This window comes from Eleginops maclovinus, chromosome 19, assembly GCF_036324505.1.
Source record: "Eleginops maclovinus isolate JMC-PN-2008 ecotype Puerto Natales chromosome 19, JC_Emac_rtc_rv5, whole genome shotgun sequence".
In the NCBI taxonomy this organism is placed as follows: domain Eukaryota; kingdom Metazoa; phylum Chordata; class Actinopteri; order Perciformes; family Eleginopidae; genus Eleginops; species Eleginops maclovinus.
Genome location: NC_086367.1, coordinates 16,047,564 through 16,073,474, shown reverse-complemented (window position 1 = coordinate 16,073,474; position 25,911 = coordinate 16,047,564). Strand labels below are relative to the sequence as shown.

Below are 25,911 nucleotides of genomic sequence, written 5' to 3'. Positions count from 1 at the left end.
CCACACAGCCTGTTGGCTCAGAAATACGAGTACGAAGAGAGATGGAGTGGTGCAGTACAATGGATTCAAGTGGATTCCAAAAAAGATGTGTCTGTGTCGAAATGACAGATGGCACCATCTTCGTCGAGCATCAATATCACCTGATGGCTCAGCAGCCACTGCTGATGTCTGTCAGTGGGTTAGCTTCACCAGGAACAATGCCAGCTTATTCAGACGGAGAAAAGATGGAGCTAAAATACCTCTTCGCAAGATGAAGCATTGTCCCCAAAGCCTCATGTTTGTATTTGACACTTAAGGTCAAGGGGAACTGTTTTCTGTGCCTCTTTTGTCGACAGAGTAAAACTAAAATGCATTATTAGAGAAACTTTAATAATAGCATATATTTTTACAAAAGGAGCATTGTGTACGTGGTTTACAACATGTCTAAATACATTTCTACATCAACCATTTATTAAAAATAACAGGCTTGAAAAGTCCTTCTCTGAACATTGTAGAAGTATACTCATAATAACAGAGTGTGTCTGAATTTCTCCTTACATTGGTACAGTTGATACAGTAAGCTAGTATTGTAATTTGCAGTGTATGAACATTTGAACAAGTACAGTATGGTGTTCACAGGACAAGTTTGTATTGTTTAATCTAAAGTATATTGATGTCATTTCATAAATCCCAGAAGTAATATAACGTTACAGAAAAAAACAAGTACTGCTTACTTAATTTAATATTCACATTTGGAAAATCAAAATTATTAACATTTTAAGAGTAAAGTTCCCAATTAGGAGAGTATTAGTTGCCAAGGTGCCATGATTTGATTTACTGGACAAATTTATAAGGGTAGCTTGATACATGACAACATTTGATTTCCAATTGAGACATCCTTTCCCTACTCACGTTAGCATACACAAATCACAAAGTTCACTACAGATCTGCTCTGTTGTTAGTATTAATAATGATTGATAAGAAATACTTTTACAAGCTGTACTTTAAAATAACTACAAAACATGATCAGGTGGAGTAAGTTTAGTAGGCTACATCTTCTTGCGATTCAATTTGTGCTTTAAATTGTATTTCATTATCATCTGTAGATAATATCTAAACATGACTGAACAGACCATGACAATACAATTAGATTTCCTAATATTCCCTAAATTATGTTTTTGGTAATACGTCCATTATCATAAAGTCATGATTCATTGTATATAGTTAGCCATTTAGAGATGATGATGGAATTTTAAATGTGTTGTTTTCTTCATTTCCTGTCAGTAAAAGTGTTTAGATAGTATATACACTGACGATTATTGTCCACACATCTACAAATTAGTCCTTAAATGAGCTCTGATGTCCTGGGCCTCAGGGCTGTCTAAATGAAAATAATCCCAGCACTTTCTAAATGTTTCAACATTCAGTATCTCTGCTCAGCCGCATAATTTAACAGGACTGCCCTGAATTGCAGAGCAACTATCTGGAGGGTGTTTAAGATGGCCTGAATCAACCTGAATCTTAAGCCCAATATCTCCATTCTCATCTCTGCATTTTAAGTGAGGGTGTTGTCTGAGGAGAAACATGGAAACAAACTTAGGCTAAAAGAAATACGTTGCTTTGATTCTCTGTTGAGAGCACAGACTGATGTTTCTGTTTTTAACTGAAGAGCTGTTGAACACAAAAGCTTCTTCTCCAGTTGTAGCATCCAAAATTGCTTGGTTGCAATGATTGCAGCCAAGTCCCATCTTTCTCTCTGAAAAAGAAATATAATAGTCCATATGTCATTCTCTGGCATCACAACTTACACACCCTTAGGGGCTCAAACCGATCCAAAAACAAGTGCAGGGGGTGAAAGAGAAAGAGAGAGAGACATGAAGAGAGGCTCCGCTCAGGTGGTCCAGAGATCTGGAGAAAGCAGGATGTGTTTGTGTGCGTGTTTGTCTTTCTTAGAATATGTTCATCAGAAAGTGCAGGCATAGACAACGCCAACCACCACAATGTTTCCGATGGTGGCGATGATGGCGATCCACAGCCAGATAGCATCACTGGACATGGACTGTGATTCGTCCGGCTGGCCGTGTACTGAGGCGGTGGAGGCTGCGGCGTGCACACTGGCTGAGGAGTTGAAGAGTGAATGCTCGCCGCTGTAGTCGTCATTGGGCGAGGAGTCCATGAAGGCCCCCGTCATTACCGGGATCTAGAAAGGGATGAAGAAAAAGAAGAATAAAAGAAAACATTCAATGTTTACACTTAGTTAAGCTGCAGTTGGAAAAAATGACAGTATGTCATTTATCAATATTTGGCTGCTAATACTGTGGCTATCAATTGGTAATTGGATTGCCTAGGAACCCAAAAGAAATAGACAACCCGGTCAACTTTTCTAGGGTGCCTGTAAGAAAAACAACTAAAAAGTATTTTTGGATATTGTTCAGTGTAGCATGTTGTAGCCTCACAGACTTGCAAAGTGATGATGTTTTCAGTGTTGAATTGCTACTGTAAAAGATGAGTAATCATTTAACTCGATAAAAACAAACCACTTCACAGTCTTCGTGCAGGGAAGGAAAGCTCGCCTTTTCCATCAATCAGTGCACGTCAGATTGTTTGCCTATTGGTCACGCATTAGCAAGTGTGAGTGCTGTATTAAAATAACTGAGAGGTATAGCAGCATCACGACATCGTTAGTAAATGGCTACAAGGCGTGCAGGGTCCTACTCTAATCTCACACACCGCTGAGAGTGTGTTTGTGTTTAGGAAGAGGTGCTTGATTAAAATGGAATAAATATTTCAGATGTAGAAGTGAAAATGATTTATTTCTTGGACAATCAGTTCTCTGTAAATGTTGGCCACTAAAGCAGAAAGCAACCAAATGCTTTCATGTGTTTGTGAGAAAGTATTTTGTGTGTGTGTGTGTGTGTGTGTGTGTGTGTGTGTGTGTGTGTGTGTGTGTGTGTGTGTGTGTGTGTGTGTGTGCGCGCGCGCGCGCGTGTGTGTGGGTATGTCTGTGTGTCTGTGTGTCTTGAAAGCAGAGGATATGATTGTGAAATGCATGAGAGACCCGTACCACGCTCGACTAGAAAAACAGGCTCTGCTGAAGTTGTTGAAAAACAATGCTAAAAATACCTCGGAGGAATGTCGAGCGCCCGCATACACAGGAACTCTCTCTTGCTCGCTCATTTGCTCACCTTCAGTCCTTCTCACACTCTCCTCTCTCTCTCTCTCTCTCTCTCTCTCTCTCTCTCTCTCTCTCTCTCTCTCTCTCTCTCTCTCATGTACACGCAGGCTAATGCACAAAGACAGTCTTTGTGAGGTCTTGCCCCACACAGGGGAAAACACTGTTTAGAAAGCATTCAGCTGCTCTACGTTCATTGGCCCCTGGTGGAGAATAATGACATGACACATCCCGTGGAGCGCCTACTGTTCACATGAGCATGATGGAGGCAGACAGGCATGCATGAAGTCCAGCAACCCCAACACACCACTCATTCCCAGTGGATCCTTCTGCTATGTCATACATATATGACCATAACTGAAGCTCTCAACCCTGTCTGCATTCTTTATATTTTTGTTTTATTTATAAGTAACTCATTGTCTACAGGCGTGAGCTGTTTGCATAATTGGGTAAGTGTACCGGATAAAACGAAGTGGATACTGGGAGTGTGTGCAAATATATTCCGTCAGTAAGCCTGATTTTTAAATATTTGATTGCTGTCTATTTTTGGAGATGGTGTGCCTAAATATATATATGCAGTACATGTAGAAAGCTGTTTCGATTACTTGTCACTAGTATATCATCATTTTTCAAGGGACCTGCTCCTCTATCCATTCATCCAAGCCCACAAATCCCATGTGGATCATGCATGTGAGGTTTGCGCAGCAAGCGGTTAAGCACTAATGGAAACGAGGGAAATAGAGACCCAGAGAGGGAGCATCCTAAAGCATCTGAGCACTTAAAGCGGGGTATGAAGGTCATCCCCTAAGCATTACTGCCAGGAAACCCTTTCTTGATGAGATATATTGATGCCTTAAGTGATAAAGTTCAACTACACTGACCAAAATTTCCTGGAAACCATACACACTCACTTCTCCAGTTTAACATTAAACCAATGGCTGAATGGCTTCAACAAGAACATCCCCACAGAAAGCAAAGTGTGTTGGAATCGAGCTTCCTGAACCCACAGCTAACACCCTCCATAAGTATTCCCCTGACAAACAGTAAGTGGTTTTATTTCACATGTTGTCTTATAAAGTAGTCTTTCTTTTAACCTTTAGATTACAACTAAGTGAACTGATTCACTCTCAAACTGTGAAAATGTGTGTCTTGATTATAGTACAATATATCTCTTATTTAGTGCAAACTCTCGAGGACATCAGTGTTACTCTCCTGCGTTACGTATGAATCAAGATGCAACAAATGTAAACTTCAGGAGATTGTTTAAAAAAATAATGGTAAATAGCTTTAGTTTTATTCAACTGCAAAAGGGCAAGACATGATTTTTCATTTTTAGATTAAAATTAAATATTGTTTTTTGATGTCCCCTATTTTGAAACCGACCTTTCTAGCTTAGTTCAATCATCATCATTTAATCTGAATTAGTATGGTAGTCTGGTTTGTTAGAATGATATGTATTAGAGATACCTAATTATATAGAGGCTCCATTTACCCTTATCATTTTGAGGGCTTTGTAACCTGATAGAACCATATGATGTTAAATGCACTTTACTTTAATCTCAGCCACATACTGTATTTGAGTCTCTGTTGACCGGACCACACATCTCATTTAAATGTTTCTTGTTTTTCATGAACGACCTGCAAATGGGGGTTGTCGGTTGCATGTAATGAACCTGTGTGTCCAGTACTAAGAAAGACAGAATATGCATTTACGTTTATCCAATAGCTTTTCTGATCAACCCAAGAAGAATACAGTGACTGAGATATAAGCAATTTTTGTAAACTTCTATAGACTTACAGTACTGAAATGTGTAAAAGAAAAGGGTAACATGAGCATGAAGAATGAAAGAGACTTTCAAAACAGAACTTGTGTGACGTCAATGAGAAAAATAACTTCCCCCCATTAACCAACACTAGAAAATGTCCTGACTTGCATATTTCACACCTCCTTGGTTCTGAGTGATGACAACACCTGTGCAATATTCCACACAGGAAAACCCCGATCTAAGGTAGACGATACAGTGAAGCTCCATTTGCTGTACAATTCCACCTGCTCTGCTCTCACAGCTTTGATTTATCCTCCCAGCTGTTCCTCGAGCTGTACCATCCTACATCGGTGATCACAGTAATTGTGAAATAGAATGGACAGTAATTGCCTCCTGTGGGATTGGATGCTGCCACCAGTAAGAACTCGGTGAAATGGCTTTGGAATAAACAAGCAAAACCCAAATAAATGTCTTTGGGTAATGGGAAGGAGAAAACATATACCTAACCACAAAAGCACTCAAGCATTGGCTGTTAAGAAGCAAAATCAGAGAAAACAAGTTGGTTTTCTGCGCTCAGGGATAAAACGCGGTCAAATGAAAAGGTCAATACTTGTGTCCTTGTGGATAACAAACTTGAAGGTGCACTCGAGAGAACAAACTGAATCGTTGAGGAAAGGCACGGAGGTGGACCCCTGCTGTGCAAAGAATGGACATTGTGCTGGACATCACACCCTCAATCAATGAAAACGATTTAGCCCTCTGTCACAACCATCTCTGCTCTATCGACCACGTCACTGCTGGAAAGGTGTTATTGTAGGCTTTGTCTCCATTATGATGGCATCTTTGTTTTTCATATATTTATATCCGACTTTTGTATTGAGATCACAGTGCAATCAGACGTAGAGCAGACTACTGTCATACACAAGCAGAAAGAGCAATGATTTCAAAGACATTGCCTTCTGGATTCTTTTGTTTTTGACGTTCCCAAAAGCACTGTTCAAAGAGAGTTCTCCTTGAAGGAACGGTAGTATTAATGCCATGCACCTTGAGCTGTTTCTGTTCCACCCTTTATGGTCAGTTCTGAGATTGTGACAGCCAAACTTGGGGCTTCTTCTGTTGGAAATCCACAATCACATGTTTTTTGGCTTTATTCCACTTTATAAGCATTTACCCGGCACATGGGTCAGGTTTAATTGAAGGGAGTATTTATATCAACTCCTCGTGTTCTCTCCAAAGCACTGTGGCACAGTGGTGTTTTTGGAAATCACTGAACAAAAACATATTTAATGTCTAATTCATGTGTGGACTTGGAACGTTAGGGAAGTACTGCTTTTAAAAAAAAAATACATGCAGGTTGTTGGTTGTCGCTTGTCTTGTTACTGCTCAACATAATCCCTATATAATAGTCCGTTTACATTCTATTGAGCAGTAAATGCAGCTTTTAAACCTTTATACAATCATACAAAAATAAAACATTGTTATTTTTTTAGGATTTTAAATGAGTCATCCTCCCTCAGAAGTCAGACATTGATATTAAATGACTGACAGAAAGTATTGACCTACTGTAAATAGGGAGAAATTCCAGATTTCTTTTCAACTTTCAGCCAAAATCAGGCACAGATTGAGTGTCCTTCTTTCCATTGTATTGACGGCCAAACTACATTAATTAAAATAAAACTTAATACGATTTTAGATTTGTCCTTGCATTCTTTACAGCTGTATTAAACTGTACACATTTCTTCAAATCCTCACATTTCCCAAAGATAGGATAAAAAGAGGACAGCTTTTTGACGGGATGTTATATATAACCTACTGCAAATACAACTCAGGACACCTATGATCAGGGATATAAATAAATGGGATTACAGTATTGAAAAAAAATCATAGAAATAATCTCTTCTGTGTAGGGGTAGCAGTGAAAAGCATCCAATAGTACCTACTTAGGCAAAAAATAGATTTGGTCAGTACCATACGAAACAGCTAGTTTTGACATAAATCTAAAGGGAGATTTACAGGGGTTTTAAGGAGGCTTGTTCACCCGCGCAGAAGTGGCGAGACCTCTAGTTTCAGGTCTGGTTCCTGCTGGTCAGATTTACAGCTGTTCTCTCATTGATTTTCCCTGTCTCAGCAGCCCAGCAGCATTTAACAATACATCTTATAATTCACAAGAACAAGTGGAGCAAGTGGTCCTTGCTTGACATCCTGGTCAATCTGTCAGCTCTGTGGAAATGGTGCCCCTCAAGGGAAAGTTTATTATACGTCCTTGATATTATGAATAATAAATGTATCACCTTCATGTTTCTTTTATCAATAGAGTAGTTAACCTCAATGTGATTGATTTTTTTCGTCCAGTATCTACAATCATAGCTACTAAAAGACCATTTTGCGATGGAATCAAACGTCCCACGACACCATATCCGGCCACATGTGTAAAGTCTCCTTACTCCAGGTGCCCTTGCTTAGACCATGAACAGTTGTGAAGCTATTGTTTTAACCATATCTATCCAAGATCACAAACATAGACACCTGTCAAAGTACTCAAGATTCTGTTTCAAAGACCACCTTTTGTTATAATGATACACACTCACAGACAAGGTGAAAACAATTCCAGCCTCACGCTGGTAGAACATTTCTTCAAGCGGAGGAAATAATGCATGTTCACATCTGGAGTTGTTGCTCAGTGATATGTGCTGCTAATTTTCAGTTGCGTGATGACATTTTAGATGAAACTAAACTCTGCAGTTATTAAACATTAAAATCCACCACAAAGAAAGAGTGATTTCTTATTCTCGCCAGATGAGACCTGAAAAACATTGCCAGATGAACAAGAATTTAAAGTGACGAGAAAGAGTGAAAGAGACAGGGGCTGTGTGTGTGTGTGTGTGTGTGTGTGTGTGTGTGTGTGTGTGTGTGTGTGTGTGTGTGTGTGTGTGTGTGTGTGTGTGTGTGTGTGTGTGTGTGTGTGTGTGTGTGTGCGTCACATTGTCTGACTTGACATGTGAATGTTTGTAGTGCATTTGTCTGTGACTACGCTTGCTGCAGAGACCCAGTTCACACAGGAATATAAAGACAGATACCCTAAAATCAAACATGACAACTGTCATCATCGTCTAAAACAAGGAGGAGAATCATTGTAGCTTGAAAGTTGAAAGACTTCTACATGGTGAAGACAAGACAAAAAATATATCCTTTATCCTGCAGAAGATGAACCGTCATTTTCTCCTGAGGAATCTCAGATCAGAGACGATGCAACACTGGTATCAAACTGTCAGCCCGGACAGTTCCATTGTTTTGAATGTTATTATCGTTGATATGTAAGCTTTGAGATTATTCTGTTGAATTTTAGTCATGCTTTATTTACAGTATTATGGACCCAACTAGACATTAGAATCAATATATTACTATTGATTGGCTACCTAGCGATATTCGGTGTAAGCTATGTTTCTTAGGTTTGTGTGATTACACAGTAAACATAATAAAGTAATACTAATAAAGTTTTCAAGAGCATCAACAATATACATAATATATCACACTTTATTTAAAGTCTCTATTGTTAGAAGCAATTATAGCTCAGATTAATTATAAAAATACTTCTTACAAACCGCCAATCCTACAGATAAATACATCCCTGTTATATTTTGGCATATATCAACCTGATTCATTAACTTTTCACTCTTAGGTTTTTTCAGATACCTCTCAAAATCTACAGAAAATTGCTTTTTCAATGAAGCTAAGGGCCATATATTATTTAAAGGAGCAGATATTTTAAATATGCATACACTGGATTATGTGCAGCATGTGTTTTATGGTACAGTTTACAACAAAGAACACAGCATGCGATAGCTACAGAGATTTCTTGGTGTGCTATGTTGCACACCACTTCAAATCTCCATGCAGAGCACATGTATTTTACATTATGTGCAATTTTAATTAAAACACACCCAGTGGAGTCACATGTTGCCTCTTGCATGTTCATGTGTTAAGCAAACAGATTGCATTCATGGCAAATCAAGTCTATGTGCTGATCTGATACTACATAACAACATTGCTGCAGTTTATACTGAAGGTAACAGACCCATAGCAATACCAATTTGATTGAAGTACAAAAAAAGTAGGCGAATAAATATGTTCTTAAAGTAATGAAACATTCACATCATAACCTGTATTTAGTCATGAATTGACAAAAAGAATATCAGTAAAACACACTCTGGTAAAAGAAATCACTTATGTGCTATCAGCATAGGGGGAAAATGTGCATACCAATCAAGGTAATTGGCATGCACCCCCTCTATGTGAGCGGCTCTCTTTGCAGGAGCCTGAGGCTAGAGTTGGTGTCATGAGGATTTAGCTCACCTGTGCTGATTACACAATACGGTATAAAAGCTTGTTAAGAATATAAACATTTTTGTATCCGAGGTTATAGTGTATCATTTCCCATTCTTAAAGAGGCCCTATTAGGTGTTGCGACACAGGCAGTTTGAGAAGCACTTTTGAACATTTAAGAAATATGTCTCAGTAGAAGCACAAAATACAAATATGAACCTGAGAATGAGCATACTGTATGTCTTCTCTGAAGACTTTAAGGGAGATTGTTTTTGTGAGTATTTTGTGTTTTTTGACAGGTTTGATTAGAAACTATTGAAATGTTCCAATGCCATTAAAATGCTAATATTCATCTTGCCGTGGGTAAAAGTAGAAACATTTGCTCTGTTGAATGAGGGGAGAATTACTGAAAACAAGTCTTACTGTAGATTGTCAAAATTGTAAAAACAATGTGTTGAATTAACAAATGGCTTGCTAAAATAAAAAAGCGATTTACATTTTTTTACTGTAGAAGATTTGTTCTTTAATAAAATTCATTGTCATTATCCAACCTGAGGTAAAGGTTGTGTATCTCAGCAGCAGTCAGAAAACTGAGGTGGGAGAAAAAGATCACCACACTGTATCTGTTGCTGGCGTCAGACGCCCCTACGGCTCCGTCCATGCCTGCTCATTCACTGTGCTTTACAGAGAAATTTCAGTCGGAGAGATGGTAGCCCTTAATTGAATCTCCACTCATGTAAGACTTGGCTGAGGGTGAGCCAAGACTGTGAGACTTAATATACAGAGAAAGCAGAAACACCCCAATGGGAGATGAAAAGCTCTCATTTTAGCTGAGCCAGCATCATGGTTTCTATTAAACTGCATCATATCATTCAAATTCTCTGCAACATTTGTGGAAACAGACCATTCTTAAAAACAGTCAAGGAAGTTTCACCGTTTAATCGACTGATCGCTTTCTTATGACTTGCATGTCATTTTTATGATTACAGTTCAGTCAGACAACTCATGCGTTTCATTAATATGTTTATTAGAAACAGTATATAGTTTGAGTTTGGCGTCTAAGCTTGGGCCTCATCACTCCACATATTAACATAGAACATTGAGTGATGATTAGATAACTATCCCCCGAGCCTACAGATGGAAGCTGGGGTGGTGGTGGGGCAGGCGAGCATCGCCAACGTGAACGCAGCAGCAGCAGCAACAGCAGCAAGGTGAACACATTAGCAGATTGGAAACAGCAGTAGTAGCAGCAGCATTAGCGAGGCCGAGGTAGGTAGCGCCAGATTAGGAGACTATGTTTGGTTGGTTGCAAGTGTGACGAGGGGCGTTATGTGCGAATGTATCATTGGTGCTCGAGTTGACTGCCTGAACTAGCTCGCAGGCTTCGCCCCATTTCTACAATTATTGTTGATCATTCAGTCATTTTAGCTCATCCTATTTATTTCACTCGCGTTTTTTGTATTCAAACATTTCTTTGGCTTTCTCTTTAATATCCTCTCCTATTAATTTCTGCGTACAGCACAAGTCATCTTCATGACCCAACATACCATGCAATATTAGCATTTACATTTATAGCATGTGACAGATGCTCCTTTCCACTGTAGTGCTGTGTCTTTCTGTACTGTAAGATAACTCCACTGGGAATGAGACTGAGAGGTAGCAGAAGTTACTCAGGAACGATAGCCAGATGGAAGGAAATTCTCTTCCTCTAACTCGCACATACAGTACAGTGTGCATTGAACTAAACATACAGCACACAAATTGTATGTAGGCATTATTTCCTTTTTAATCTATTCTGTTTAGAGTATTTTACATGGTTTAAGAGATGAAATTGAGATCAACAGAGCACACATTTGAGTACACCTACAAGAGAGAGACACTCATTAGACAGTATAACAAAACTCTATCCACTAACGTTCAGTATACAGATAAAATCCTGTGTGTTGAATTTATGAAGATAATAGATCTAATTTAGATTTCTTTAGTCTTTCTTGTTTTGCAACCTCAGCTGTTGCTGGAGACCCCTCTGGACAACCGGTATAAATTAAGCATAACACGTTTCAAATCCTCAGAGGCTTCGTTGCTGTATTGTTTGTGTTTTTCATCTCTATTTTAACATATAAAAGCTCTCTTGCAATTATTCGTCCCTTGTTCTATTCCTCTCTTGTGTAATAGCCTGCTAGCTGCTGTCACGAACTGTCAGTCTAAACGTGAAATGTGATTAATTATCCCCTCAGTAGAGCTATATACAACTTCCAACTCTCAGCAAGTTTTGAAAACATATACTTCCACAATGGAAAACTTTGAAGTACACTCAAAGTTAATATGCGCACTAAAAATGGTTTCATTTGATCACCTAAACCTGTTCAGTAAATGAGCAAACTGTCAGTCCATAATAATCTAGAATCCTCTTGGTTCATTTGTAAAACTACGGCAGCGCAAAACAACTTCATGATAACACTACGCTTTCTTAGGTCCTGGGCAATACACCTACCAGTGTCATGTTGATTTAATGAATTTTTGTCGTGAAAATTAATAATAAATACTTTGTGTTCTGTAAATGTCTGGTTTCTCTTTCTTCTTGTTTGTAGTTGTACTACTTTATAAAGGCAGTCCGTTTTTCAGCAAATGACTCAGAAAGACTCAGCACTCAGCAAGCCTCTCTACAACTGAATATTGTGTGTTCCGTAGATAATAAGACGGGGCACTCAATCAACCCAAATTCTCAATTACATTACAATCACATATATTTACTCCCTAATTAAGGTCACAGTATTAAACACCAGGTGGAAGTTTACAATTGATGAGGTTTAGGCAACATACATATTTAGTTAAATGTATTGAAAGATCATTGTTTGTTTCACAAGTACTAATAGTACCAATGAACATACATATGTAAGTTAAAATAAGTAAACATTGACTTTTTGTTTCACACGGGACACAAATGGTGGAGTTATTGAGATTAAAAACCACACAAAAAATGAACAAAATAAAAGACATGACTAGACAACATTAATTGTGATTCTTTTTATTATTATTATTATTGAGTATTTTTTGTGAATTGAACCTGCCTACAAATCCTGCAGAACGTAAGAACATATATTGAATTCATTAGGTTGAAAACAAGATGGTGCAGTTAAGCGAGTTTCCTGAATTCAAGTAATAACATCTCACGCAAACCTAAAAAAAAGTAAGAGGGGTTGAGTAAAAGAAGTGGAAAATGTTCTTGCATTAGGCCCAATGTCATAATAAAGCCATGGTTGAATCTAATTTTTCCTCAGTGTGTAAATTGCCTTCAGCGTAACAACACAAATGCTGTAAAATGAAGTTAGCATCTTACCGTATGTACTGGTGTAGCTGCTATAGCGCAGCATACCGCTGCAGGTTGGCAAACGCATTTATGAATGGTTGCTGTATGTATGTCCCCCGTGGGAGGAGGGGGTTGCCGGGGGTGTTATAAATTTGTCACGCAAGTGCCATGTTGGCCTAGTTACAGTGATTTCAGATACTGTAACAGTTCAACGGTGCTCTGCATGCCCTCAGTCTTGAATTAATATGATGTTTACAGTATGTGTGTGTCCTTGTAATTATGCTAGTGTGAGTTTGTTCAGTGTCATGCATGTTTGTTAGTTCATGGATAATGTGACAAAACACATGTATGCATCAGCCAAATCATGTGAATTATTCCTCCGTAAAGGTAGTTACTCTTCTTATTACATGCATTAAAACACACACACACACACACACACACACACACACACACACACACACACACACACACACACACACACACACACACACACACACACACACACACACACACACACACACACACCACTGGTACTTTAAATCGCTGCGTTTATTGTTACGTACCTACTGTCCATAAATAACGGCCATAAATAAAAGGATTTCTTTCATTCCCACTCTTAGATGGAAATATATCACATTGATAAATGAGGTGGGTGTCAGGACACAGAGCCTTGTCTGAACAGCAGGCGTGTGTTTGTGTGTAAGATGGTAGCATCCCATAAAAGAGTCTCAGGCGTGAAATTAATCAATTACACCATGTTCACACTCTTTGATCAGCAACTACAGCACTAAACAAAATCATTTCTTCAAAATGATACAATTGTTTTATTGTTTACACATTGGTGAGTACATAGTAATCCCATATTGCACTGACCTGCAGGTGATGTGTAAAGCTTACAAAGTATCTGTAAGCTGTAACGTACATAATGGAAGTGTTGTGCTGCACTACATGGCGAAGCTCAATACTCATTGTGCCATTTTCACTGGATAAAAATGCCTGAAATCACAGAGAAGCCTCATAAGTTAATATGTTGCAAATAGCTCAGGGGTAAAACAGTGAAACACAACAGACCAGAGAGCCACACACTACTGAGAATGATACATTGTTAGGACTGATACTGTGGTTAAAACATTATGGTATTTAGCTCAAACACAAAAAAGCATCGGCAAAAAAAAAGCTTGAAGCTCTAGTGTTTTGAAGCTCTAGTAAGAGCCATTGTAAGAGCCATGAAAAATTCAACATTTTAAGAAAAATCCAAGTTAGTGTACTTCTCCACCACTCATGCATACCGGCGGGCATTCCAAATGATTTCCATACGTAATACAACTGACTGTACCGTAAGTGCCTGATTCATCATCAGGGCATTAAAGTTGCATGCACCCGAAATGAGAAGGTCGAAGTCAGATTTGCTTCATATGAAACATAATAGGAGCTGAGGAGCTTTAAGCAAGGCTAGTATTGTACGACAAAAACAGCTGCCATTAATCTGATGTAAAATATCAGCAGCAACACATTGAAGTTATGCACAGACGACGGGTGTAATTTACCTTTTGGGAAGTTCATCAGTAGGGAAATTGAAACTACTCTATTTGGAGCATAATGATCAGATGCATATGACACAAATGAGCTATAAGACTGAAATATGGTAATTGAGTTCTAATAGGACGGGTGTTATACAATCCAGGATAATGAGATGGTGTGTGGATACTCTGGGTTCTATACAGACTGTGCCTGAGCTACATATAGTACTGAGACAGTGAAACTTGAACTTTCTCTTAGGGCAGCAGTGTTTCTCGGCAGGTATATTATGCGATATAACCTCAGCTTCTTTGCAGATTGAACATGAGTGAGTGAGAGGGAAGGGCGGAGAGAGAGACCCGTCTGAAGACTATGTCATTAGTTTCAAGGCAGCTTCCTTTGAACAAAGCCCAAGGTCAGACTCAAAGAGTAAGGCCCAGTGAAACAGATCAAATCAAAAGCAGGCTTTGCTGTTGGTGTTAATATAGAGGCATTGTTTGAAATCACTAGAGTATTAAAGCTTGGGGTGAGAACTGACTTAAATTGCTGAAAAGCTGCACCAGAAATTCTGTTGTCTAAAAAATGAAAAAAAGCTCCAAGAAATCCTGTTTTACTCTTTGTGTATACAGGGGTAATTTACTGAAATTAAACAGAGGGAATAGAACATTTTAACTGAAAACTCTTGGCAAACTAGAAAAAGCTATGCTGGAGACTCCATACGCAAAATTACCAAATGTTATGTTTTGCATGCTAATGAAAAACACTAAATATAACGATGAGTTACAGCAGCAATACCGATATGTTTAACTACAATGATAATACATCTCAGCGTCTTCCTTGATTGTTTGCAGCCTACACAAAAGCAAAGCATGCATTGTTAAATCCCTCCCAAATTCCCTTTAATTAAAAGAACTGTTCACGAGCTGAATTTAGATTTTAAGTGTATGTGCATGGAGCTTTCATTTTTAAGATGAGTCAATATTCATCAACAATTCAGCCACAATCAAAGCATCTGTTGTATTCAGGAACATATCAATACAGGAGATAAAGCTGCTTTAAATGATGTCAGGAATAGATCATTTATACGGGAATACATAATTCATACCAGCTGAATATCAGAGGCACAGTTATATAGGAAGCATCATGCAGTTAGGGGGGTTAGGTCTATCAGGGAAAGATGTTATTACTTCATACTTGGCTGTCACAGTCCATTAAATCTCCCTTTCATTCTCCCCAGGACTTTTTTCAATATGCAATCATTCATTTCAGGTGCAAAACAGCTGGGAGATGTTTGCATCTGCAGTACAAACATGTTGTAAGCTGAGATAGCATGGAGAAACTGGGAAATTACGTACAGTGTTGTGGCAGCTTAGTCGCATTATTTTCATCAATCACTGTAATCTCAGTGAGAACCGAACGCCTAATTTAACCAGTAACTAACGGCTTATGGTTGATACTGTCTAGCTCTCTTTTCATGCATGGCTGTATAAAATGATATTGTTGGCACACTGACTCCTCAAAAAGTCATTTTAAGAAGCATGGTAACATGGTCAAATATCTATTTCTGCTCTAACCCCAGAGAATAATGAAGTACGAAATGTCCCTTGTTTGGATTGGTCAAACAATATTTGATCAAATCTCAACATTTTTCCTCTTGTATTTTGGTTTTGGGCTATAAAAAAAACAATAACGCAAATCTCAACTTTTAGTGAAATCCAAACCTTCAGGCCCGCTGTGCCTAGTAACGGTTGCTAAGTAATGATTGGACACTTGCTGCTAAGGGGAAAGGGTTAAGCAAATGTTCAATCTGTTTACATGCTGTTTGGAGCCTGCTTCAGCCGTTATCAGAGCCAAAAATAGAGACCTGCAGCTTCCTGGTGGTAAGTCAATAGTTCCCAGTGAGAGCATTAAGACTTCTCACTTCAACAGGAAGAGTCCGATGCTGCTAATTTAACCCGACCACCTGCAGCTGTAGCAACTCTCTCCAAAAGCAACAGTTACAAAAACCTATACATACATTATTTTTTAATGAGGTTTTGTTTGATTGTGGGGATATATGACGTAAAAGTCAGTCATCCAAAGCAAATCCCCAACAAAATGCTGCACATTGTGTTTGTTCTGAATGTTTCTGCCCCCAGTGTATTTTATGTTCCCTCTCTACATGCAGTACATCTATTAAGTAAACCACAAAGTAGCTCTGCTGTGAAAAGCAGGGTAACATCTTCATCACTTCCGGTACATTTTCCCCATTTAAAGGATCTACTTTTTAACATGGCATCCTGGTCTGTTGCAGCGTAATAATGTCTTTGAATGCTTCTGCTGGCTTTCACATAAAACATATTGCACACAAAGAAACACAAAAAATCCCTTTGGTTTTTAATGTTATTCTATCAATTTAAGTTGTATTTATATCTACAATGGAAGCATAAATATAAAGGTGCAAGTAAAAAAACTAAACTGAAATTAAATGTAAACCCTTAGGCAGTTCTTCCCGGGACAGCCTCTAAATAAAGAAACCAGATCCAACAAAGAGCGGCTTTTCATCTATTCAAATCATTCATTGACTATTCTGTAGACTTACAGCTCCGTCTAACTGATTTAAGGTTAATGTTGGTTTCTCAACCTGTTTACAGCCATGGAGGTTCATAAACGTGGAAGAAGGCTGAGATGGGTCTGTGGGAGTTTTCTCAAGAATATAGCTTTTATATAAAACCAATTGAGGAAAAGGCAGACAAAAACGCCAGAGGGGAACTGAAGTCAAATAAATGAAAAGGCTTGAGGGCCATTATGACACACTTCAATTAAGCCTCTACTATAGAGACCAGGAGATCTATTCTGTAAAAGGGACAGTCCGTGTGTGAAGAGATAACGGGGGAGATAACATGATTATGTAATTGAATTTTTTATACAATTTCGAACAAAGATGGTCTCGATATAGCCCTTGTGGCGGCTGCTATTTTGCAAAGTGTGTTTAATAGGAAAATAATCTCATTTGTGAACTATTCAACTTGCATTACCATATCTGGCTTCATATCAGTGGTAGAGGTGCACAAACAAGTCTCCTCACTACTGTACATCTCCAGACATTATCAGATGACAGTTAAATGGTTATATAATCTAGGTAGCTTTAGCAAATTATTCTCAAAACTGCAAATAAATGCTGCATCAGGTCAATGTATTTAAACAAATGTACCATAATTTCCATCACTCTGTTTGTACTGACTTTCTAATGTCCAATCTTTTGGTTCATTATTATAACAAGGTATTTTTCTTGGTCCTGTTTGCTCCTGTTGCTCGGGGTAAATAAACATGTCTCTGTTTGTGTTGAGCCTCTAAACGGCTCCTTCCATCCTCATCCTTTCATTCTCATCTATCCTCTCTAACGCAAGCAGATATATATGTATATACTACCCTGTCAGGTAGAATGACTCGGAGCCAAAGCTTCACTGAATAAGTAATTGAGTAATGAGAATGGCTGATGGCCTGTCATGAAAAGACAAAATATCTAAAATGAAGAGAATGGAAACAGACCATAAGCGTCTCATAGAAAGGGATAGCAGGGATAGTGGGGTTGTATAAGGCATCCATTGTTACAGTATTATCTACAGCAGATTGTGGTTGGCACACACTTAGTTTGGAGAAATATATTTTATTTGACCTAAAAGATGGATCAGTCAAAAGAAATCAATATCAGTTAAGTGCAAGCCAAATGTAGAATATGTTCACCCCTTGACCTTGCAATCTGACAGTTCTTACCCACAGGGAACTCAAGACGGTCAATACCTAACTGTCTAGACAGTAAAGGAAAAGAAACACATGTAGTGAGGCCTTTTTCTTACACATGGGGATAAACAAATGCCACAATAGTACTTTTTTAAAAGGGTTTCTGTGTGCATGCAATTCATGTGCACATGCATAAATGAGTTAAAGGCCAAGGCCAGTGGGTCACTTTGTACTGAATAGACACAGCCTTGAGGGTTTTGCTGTCCTGTGTGGCAGATCTGTCGGCTGAAGCAAGGCTGAAAATGGAAAATGCCCAGGATGAAGCCCGTCTACTACACTTTAAACTTGACCTCAACATCAGTTAGTGACCAGGGAACACACTAGCTGATGTTTTAAGCCACTGCAATAATATCGACATCACAAAGGTGAAGACGGTATGATTAACAATCATAGTTTGTCTTGAAAAATACATATAGCAGAAACTAAGCGCACCTTAAAAATTGATCTTAATAAGGAGCTGGGGGAAGTTATCTGAAACATTTCTAATTCAGTCTCTTTGAAAAGATAAAAAATAAATTGCCTCATTGCACTCCACCTTAGTATTCAAAGCTTAACTGTGATTGTCACCTATTAATCCATGTTTTGCTATGCTTGAGGATTCCACCTCTTTCAGCCTAATGAAGTATGCCCTTTTTCATTTCGAACCAGTGAGGCATTGCTGCCAAATGAAAATGATTCACCAAACACAAAGCGCACCCATTGTTCTGCAGAGACCTATTTAGCATGTTTCTGTGATACCATACAATATCATTTGAACAAAAGAAGAGTGACAAATGCAGTGAACATACTGCCAATTATGTTGCCCGTCTGAAGTGGTATTCTCTGGTAAACACATGATGTATGCTCTTGTGTTGGAGAATGTGTTTTGCTGCATGCCAGACTTAGTTTTCTAAGGAAATTAGATTCTGAAAGATCTATACTACTAATGAGTTTAATAGGTTCTCTTTAAATACACTGCTGCAACAATGACTAGTAGATCTCCTGAAATACTTATTCTTGATCTCCTGCTACAGGGAGAAAACACCCAGCCAGGTCCTCTAAGTTGGACCTGTTTAAAACTTTCCCTATCTTTATGAGGGAACAGTTATGGCAGCATCACTCATCTTTGAGAGACATAGTGTTGGCAAAGGTTCAGTGATTTGCAGACGTCAGAGCTACGCTGAGATGGATGGTCAAAAGAACCATCCATTGTGAAGTCAATCTTCAAAACGCCAGGGACATTTTCCTGACTTCATTCACAGACACCATTAATGAATGACTCAAGGCAATGGGATGATTTTCCCCTCAGTAAAATTAGCCATTAGCCTTCTGATGGGTCTGCAGTCTTGAGGTCGAGGAGTACAAATGCTCAGAGAAAAGGTTAACTGGATGAGCCGCAGGAAATAAGTTTGATGTGATGGGGTCATGGGGAACTAGAAGCAGAGCCTTATTTAGGTGAGGCCATGACTCCTGGCACTAAATATTTGTCACCTGCTACCATGAATCTTAGCATTTTAACTCTTAACACAACTGGTCCAGAGCAGAAACAGTTTACCTGACATTATATATACAAATGTAAAGCCAATTTAAGCAAAAAAAGACAATTTGAACAATGTTTTTTTCCCCCAACAGTTATGCAATTATTAGCAATTCGTTTTTCAAGATGAGCAGCAGGTGGCACCAACATTTGAAGACAATAATACCGTTGCAGAAGAAGAGCACCACAGGGTGGCATAATAAATTGAGTGGCAATCAGACCTCATTCGGTTTTAAAACATTGTAGAAAATGTTATTGTCTCATGTATTAATGTGAGGAAGGATAAAACAGATGTTTGAGGCAATAAAAAGAGAATTTGAACCTTCTGCTCATTTATTTTTACTTGTATTTGCAGGTATTACTAGCTGTGTTAGTTCCAGCCATTGTTAGGTGTAGGTTTACTGAATCCATTACACATGATCTTAAACTGCTGATCATTTAGTTTCCCTCTTGCTTATTCATTTTGCAAGTACATTGGGTCTCAATGTGCAATATGGTTTCCACATTTCTTTTAATTGCTTGCTATACATACTTTTAAGGCCAGCTCATTGTCTTCCCATTACTGAGAGTGCTTTCTGTATAGCTGTGCATCCTCATGCATCGCCAGGGCAAAAGAAACATATTACTTTGGCAGCGGAGTCCCAAGCTCCAGTGTGTTCAAACCATTCCCAGGTGTGATTATGAGTAACTGACTTCCCACATATAAATAGGCTGATAGTGGTCTGCCTTTCCCATGCTGTCAGCTAAGTGTGGTTCATGTGCATGTCTATATTATCTATATAAAGTTTCTAAAAACACAACAGCTGATTTAGTCCTTAAAGAAAATGAACAGTATGATGTGAATTATAACCCTGATTTTGATAACTCGATTCACCAAAAGATTGAATAAATATTGTGAATAATGCAGACTATTTTTGGATGTTAGATTACATTTTCCACATTGTTATCTCACTCCACCTCTCTTAGAATCATGTTGAATAAACATTTATTCTCGGATGACTCCATGCTCCTATGCCATTCAATTCAGGGGTTTATGATTTATAAAGATTTGGAGGCATGTCTATCCTGCACAACAGCATTTGGTAGCATAGATGATGCTGTAAACCCCTTTATTAGCCGTTGCAAAGAAAATGGCAGAGTAAATGGCACCATACAAACCGTATGCAGCCAGACACTGAGCGAGGAGAGGGAATAATAGCCTATCAGCTCCCATGAAAACAAACCACATGTCCAAAAAGATGCACAATAACACATGTTCTCCATTAATCCAAAAATCAATTCAAACAGGCACATTCATCAACACAGTAGACCACGAGGTCTTGGTCAAATCAAACTGTTTTCATTTAACTGGGGAAAAAAAGATAAAATATAATCAAGAAATATATTTTTTAAAGTTTTAATTTAATAAACACACGGAAAGGTGTCCAAGTCCAACATGAACATAAACTACAAAAAAACTCAAATCTGTAATACTCATATAAAGGATACCAATATCAAGTATTTACTTAAATACCTCCGCACAAATTCTCATACAGAAGGGGAGTAGGTACTAAGTGCCATAAAGTCCCTTTAGCCATATTATGATAATTTATATATTGATTTTCCAGTTCAGGGTACCAAATATATATGATAAGCTAAATAGTGTTCAGACGTACAGAAAATGTAAATTGTTAAAGTACATAGACTTGTTGACCGGCCACGCCCATGAAATCAATAGATAAATGTAAAAAAGTTACAACTAGATATACCTCTTTGTGCAAATCAGAGAAAAGATGTCTCACCTGCGCAGCCATGAATGACAGATCCATCCTGTTGCTCCGTTCAAGCCAAGGCACTCAACGAAAGATGCAAACGTGCGTAGTTGTTTCTGTTATTCCCCGATAGATCATTTGCCTTGTTTTTTATTTTTTAAACTCGGCATCCACAGTGCTCTGCAAGTTGGCGGACTTCACGTGAGCATGTCGAAGATGCAGATATATAGAAAACAAAAACGAGAAAGAAGGATCAGGGGGAAATGAAGAGGATGTGTCGGAAAAGCAGGAGCAGAAGCTGAGCAGACGGAGAAATGAAGAGATGAGGACGCGCGAGACGGCATGAGAGTGAGAGAGGGGGGAGGGAGAGGGGGAGCTAGACTGTCACATGTAACGAAGGAGGTGCAAGTCTCTCACTCGCTCTCTCTCTCTTTCTCTTTGTGTCTTCTCTTTCTTCATTGTCTTTATATTAGATTTTCATTCAGTCTTTTTCTCAAAGTAATGTATCTACAATATTCTTATTGAAATCTCCACTCAGTGAAACGTGCATGTGCGTTTAGACACACATGTCCATGTAACCAACTATTGTTTCCTTTTGAATTAGGGCTTTTTGCCCATATTCTTTTGCTCTCTTTTTTCATTTCTATTCAAATCTCAGAGCAGAGTTTGTTTTTGTATTAAGGAGGACAATCTACACCTACCTGTTGAAATGACACAGGTCCTTGCTGGTTTTGTGTGACACACAACATAGTTAAGAATACATTTAAATGATAGCAAGTTACACCAGTATGTACAACTCATTATCCTTATTGAGCATTAATGTATGTCATTCCCGGCCTCCTTGAGATCATCAAGATGGTTAACATTTGTGGGCAAAACCCCTTACTCCCTGTTATAGCAATTTATTATTTATTTTAAAGATTTTATTTTATTTATCTGCTTTTGCCAGGCTTCATTTTATTTTGTAAGAATTGAAAAGCACTACAGGAATCTCTGGTTTACTGGATATTCTGTGCGTAGAAAGGCAGACCTGGAAAGCTCAAAGTAGCCAAAGCTTGTTATGTTTTTTTTTCTGCTTGCCAATGATAAATAACACCCAACTTATTCAGAACGTATGTATTGACAATGGACCTCTTCCTCATGTTGATAATACAATGCTTTTGTGCATTTTAGCCTTTTGATATCAGCTTTCTGTATTTTTATAGGATGAACCTGACATTGAATGCAGGAGGACTTCTCATCCAAAATTAAGTTGAATCTCAAGATTTTGCACTTGAGTCCTTTTCCTCCAGAGTCCTTCCCCTGGCTTGAAAACCTGTGATCAAAAACTAATGACACATTCTTGAATTAACTAGGCCTGCAGAATAAAGGATGCTGCCATTATAAATTGGAGAGCCTCTTCAAAAAGCCAATTAACAAGCTCTACTTACAGTATGAGGAGTGATCATTTAGTGGTGACCCGGCTTTCGCTGTGAATACTAAAATGTATTCTTTGGCTATAGAGAGCCGTTTCAAAGAGCCGATCAGACAGCTTGTACTTGCAATTTATTTGGGTCAAGTAACACAGACATATATCAGATTATTGTTTCCCTTCTTAAATTATGATTCATGTTTGTTCCCAAATAAACGCAAGGTTGTTTATCCCTTCTGAAAGTAATTCACTTTCATGTTATTCAAGTTTTTCAGGATAAAAAAAAGGTGATTTGGCAACAATTTAGGTGATGTCCCTGGATGGAGACATACTGATACAGTCCCGGTTTATGTTAATATCCTTAGCTTGATGTGCTTTTGACACTTCACTACAACCTCTGACATTGAGGGGGCGAAGTCGATTTCCTGGATCAGCAGTTAAGACTTCTGCCGTTTGCTTTTTTGCTGAACAGGCATACACAACATGAAGTTCAATCCTCGATGGTTGGGGATTTAATTTCAGTTTCGTTACTAGCTTCTTTTTCAGCTTCTCATAACAAAATATTCTGTTTCTACTTTAACTTCTGTATTAGCTTGACGTCTCATTTGGAACATACCAAATGTAGTTTGTCATGAATCATTACATTTCATGATCCCTCATTAGGGATGATATTTTTAGGATTCTTAAGCCATTTTCTAAATGAAAACAGAATATGTAAATGACTTTGGTGGTTATTAATGTCATTCCCAGGAGTGACCCTTCCACAGTTAACACGCTTACTTTTAAGCACTACATTTGCATAAATTAGCACTTAGGTTCAATGTTTTCCAACCTAGATCTTATTAAAATGTTCTTTCCCACCATTTCAAATCATCCAAAGCTCGGCCTCGATAAACATACTGCTGTGTTGCAGCTTCTCACAGATATAAAACACAGTCCAATAGGGAATTTGTGAGGCCTTTGTAGAAAAGATCTATATATGCCCTGAAAGCAGTAACTTTCACAGATAGGCATGTGCACTTCCCTTATTTGAAAATGTGTAGAATTGCTGTTAAAGGCATCAACAATTTCACCATTGGGCTGTGATTAGGAAACTGTGGTTAAGGTAAACTGTAGGGTTTCAGAAAAAACATGACTTAAATTGCTGAGTTCTTGCCACATGAAGCTGAAAACACTTTGCCTTGAATCACTCAGTGATGCATAAAGCAAAACAGCACATATCCATATTCCCCACTGATAATGTGATTAATTAGTAGCAGAACTATCTTTGGATCGAGTTTACAGAGCAAATGAATTAAAAAAAGACTGATTAATGATCTGATACTGGTAATGCTTCGTGTGTTTAGAGCCATTACAGTTACAGGTTGTTTTTATCATTAGCTTATCTCTAATCATTCGGCTTTGCTGATACTGATGGTAAGAAAAAACCAGGGGGGACAAATAGTGATCACATGTATAAAGAAGCCTCTTTTCAGCCTGATCAGCACTTTGATTTGAAACATATTTTTATGACAGAAATGTAGAACCATGATTGTGAAAATGTAACAGGTGGTAAAAGTCTTTATTTGATGAGGCTCATGAATCACCTGAAGTTATACAGTATAGGTTTTACCAGCACCTTATTATCAAAAATGTAGGGGTATTAACATTAAGTTAAACCTTTATTTATGAATCACATAACAGTGCCTGTCTCTCAAACAGAGGTAAACATAGTAAAAAAAAAAGTCAAACGATTAAAGATTATTTAAATTTTAGACAGCCAACCACTCTCTTAAAAGTTGAGTCTGTTAAACTAATTTTTAAGTTAAGTAATTTTCCCTAAAGTAACAAGGTCAAACACAAAAAATGACGCATTTGCTGGATCAGGAATGTTTATCAGGTTTGTCTCACCTGTTGAAAATGCCATTTCAGTCCAACTACATCCCAGCAAAAATAGAGTACTATTATATTACAGTGGACTTTATATTACTATTATTTGAATGCAAGATAGCTGAAGCTTTCAGTTTAGTATGATGGGTATCTGTGTGGTTGTCTGTAACAAACCTCATCTGTTCTGCATCTATTTTCCTTTTGTGATGGTCATGCCACTGGGCATCCACTGGCCTCGATTCACAGCAGTATAATCTCGGTAAAAATAGATTATTAACAAGCATCAAACTGGGTCTTGTCATGTTACAATATTCCAGGTTGACGGTAATGAGTTGGAATAATGTCATGCCACCTACTATGCTGGCCTGCTCAAAATGTATGAATGCCTGTGGTGTGACTGATGTGGTCTGTCACCTAAGCCTATATCAGCGTGTTTGTGCTTGTGAGATGTTATGTATTTATGTATACCCTGGTTGGCTGGCTTACTCGTGGATTCATACTGTTTGATTAATCCTAACTATCCTGAATCTTTTGTAGTCATTTTGAATGTGACAGCTGTATGTCAGAACCTATGAATAGCATTACTGCAGCTGAATATCTGTGATAAATCAATCAAGAGACATTGTATGAAGCATCAAATAGAGGGATTTTGAGCCAAACGCACAAGGGAAAAAACCTATAATGAGAACCCTGCATTCCTTCTCCCCACGCACACCGGTTTATTATTTGTCAAGAAAATGTGGGTAAATTCATGCTGCTCTCCCACACTTCTACTCACAAACTCATCATGCGACACACACACACTTTTCATGTGCTGTATAAGCTCTTTTCTCGGCTTCGTGCACTCACCGTACAGTATGTCTTAGTTTGCGTCTCCTCAATTGATGCATAGCCAACAAGGCAGGTTATTCATAATTAATTTTCAGCTGAATATTTCAAAATTCATCATGTGTGTGTTTGACCATGGGTTGCAGTCTTAACATAGCTTTACACACAATGTTTTTTTTCTAGATTTTTCACATGAGGCGCCTGTGAGTAACTCTTTCAGCGCATTCAGTCAAGTGTCCTTTCGGAAACGGAGAGCTTTTTTTTCTCTTTCTTGTACCTCATGAGACCAAAGTCGTCTTTCATCAAAGTGGCTTTTTTGTGTTTTCACTTGGCCGAGTCTGTTTAATTTTAATCAACCAAACAAAACAAATGGAAAAGCCTCCCTCTGCATCTTCACACCACATCTGTTCGGGCTAAATTATTGCATCTAACCATATCATGGTCCAGCATTGCAAAAACCTCTCAGGCTTTGTTTGTCTGACAGAGGCTGTTATAGACCAGCCAGATGTGTTAAAGCACATTTTCTCAAAGCCCACAGGTTGAAGAGAAGCGTGTAGTTGTGTTTGCATCATGCCCTCACACATAAATACTTCAGGGATATGCTCTGGCTTATGGCCACATACAGCATGCATATTTTGCTGTAGAATATCACCTAAAGCTACTGTGTGCTTGTATGTGTAGAATG

At 38.3% G+C, this 25,911-nt stretch overlaps 1 protein-coding gene across 1 annotated transcript; it reads right to left on the bottom strand.

The window, feature by feature from the left end:
* Positions 1-348: 348 nt before the first annotated feature.
* On the bottom strand, positions 349-21,448 carry LOC134881079 (uncharacterized protein C14orf132). The gene is made up of 2 exons (XM_063908208.1): positions 21,149-21,448; positions 349-2,179 (listed from the first exon to the last, which is right to left on the bottom strand). Exons 1-2 carry the CDS (start codon positions 21,173-21,175, stop codon positions 1,943-1,945), a joined length of 264 nt encoding a protein of 87 aa, XP_063764278.1. The 5' UTR covers positions 21,176-21,448; the 3' UTR covers positions 349-1,942.
* Positions 21,449-25,911: the final 4,463 nt, after the last annotated feature.

Excerpts from the sequence above, each read along its gene's own strand:
- LOC134881079 (XM_063908208.1), bottom strand. The coding sequence starts at position 21,175 with ATGGATCTGTCATTCATGGCTGCGCAG. Across the intron at positions 2,180-21,148 it reads TGTCATTCATGGCTGCGCAG|ATCCCGGTAATGACGGGGGC; the intron begins GTGAGACATCTT and ends ATCCCTTTCTAG.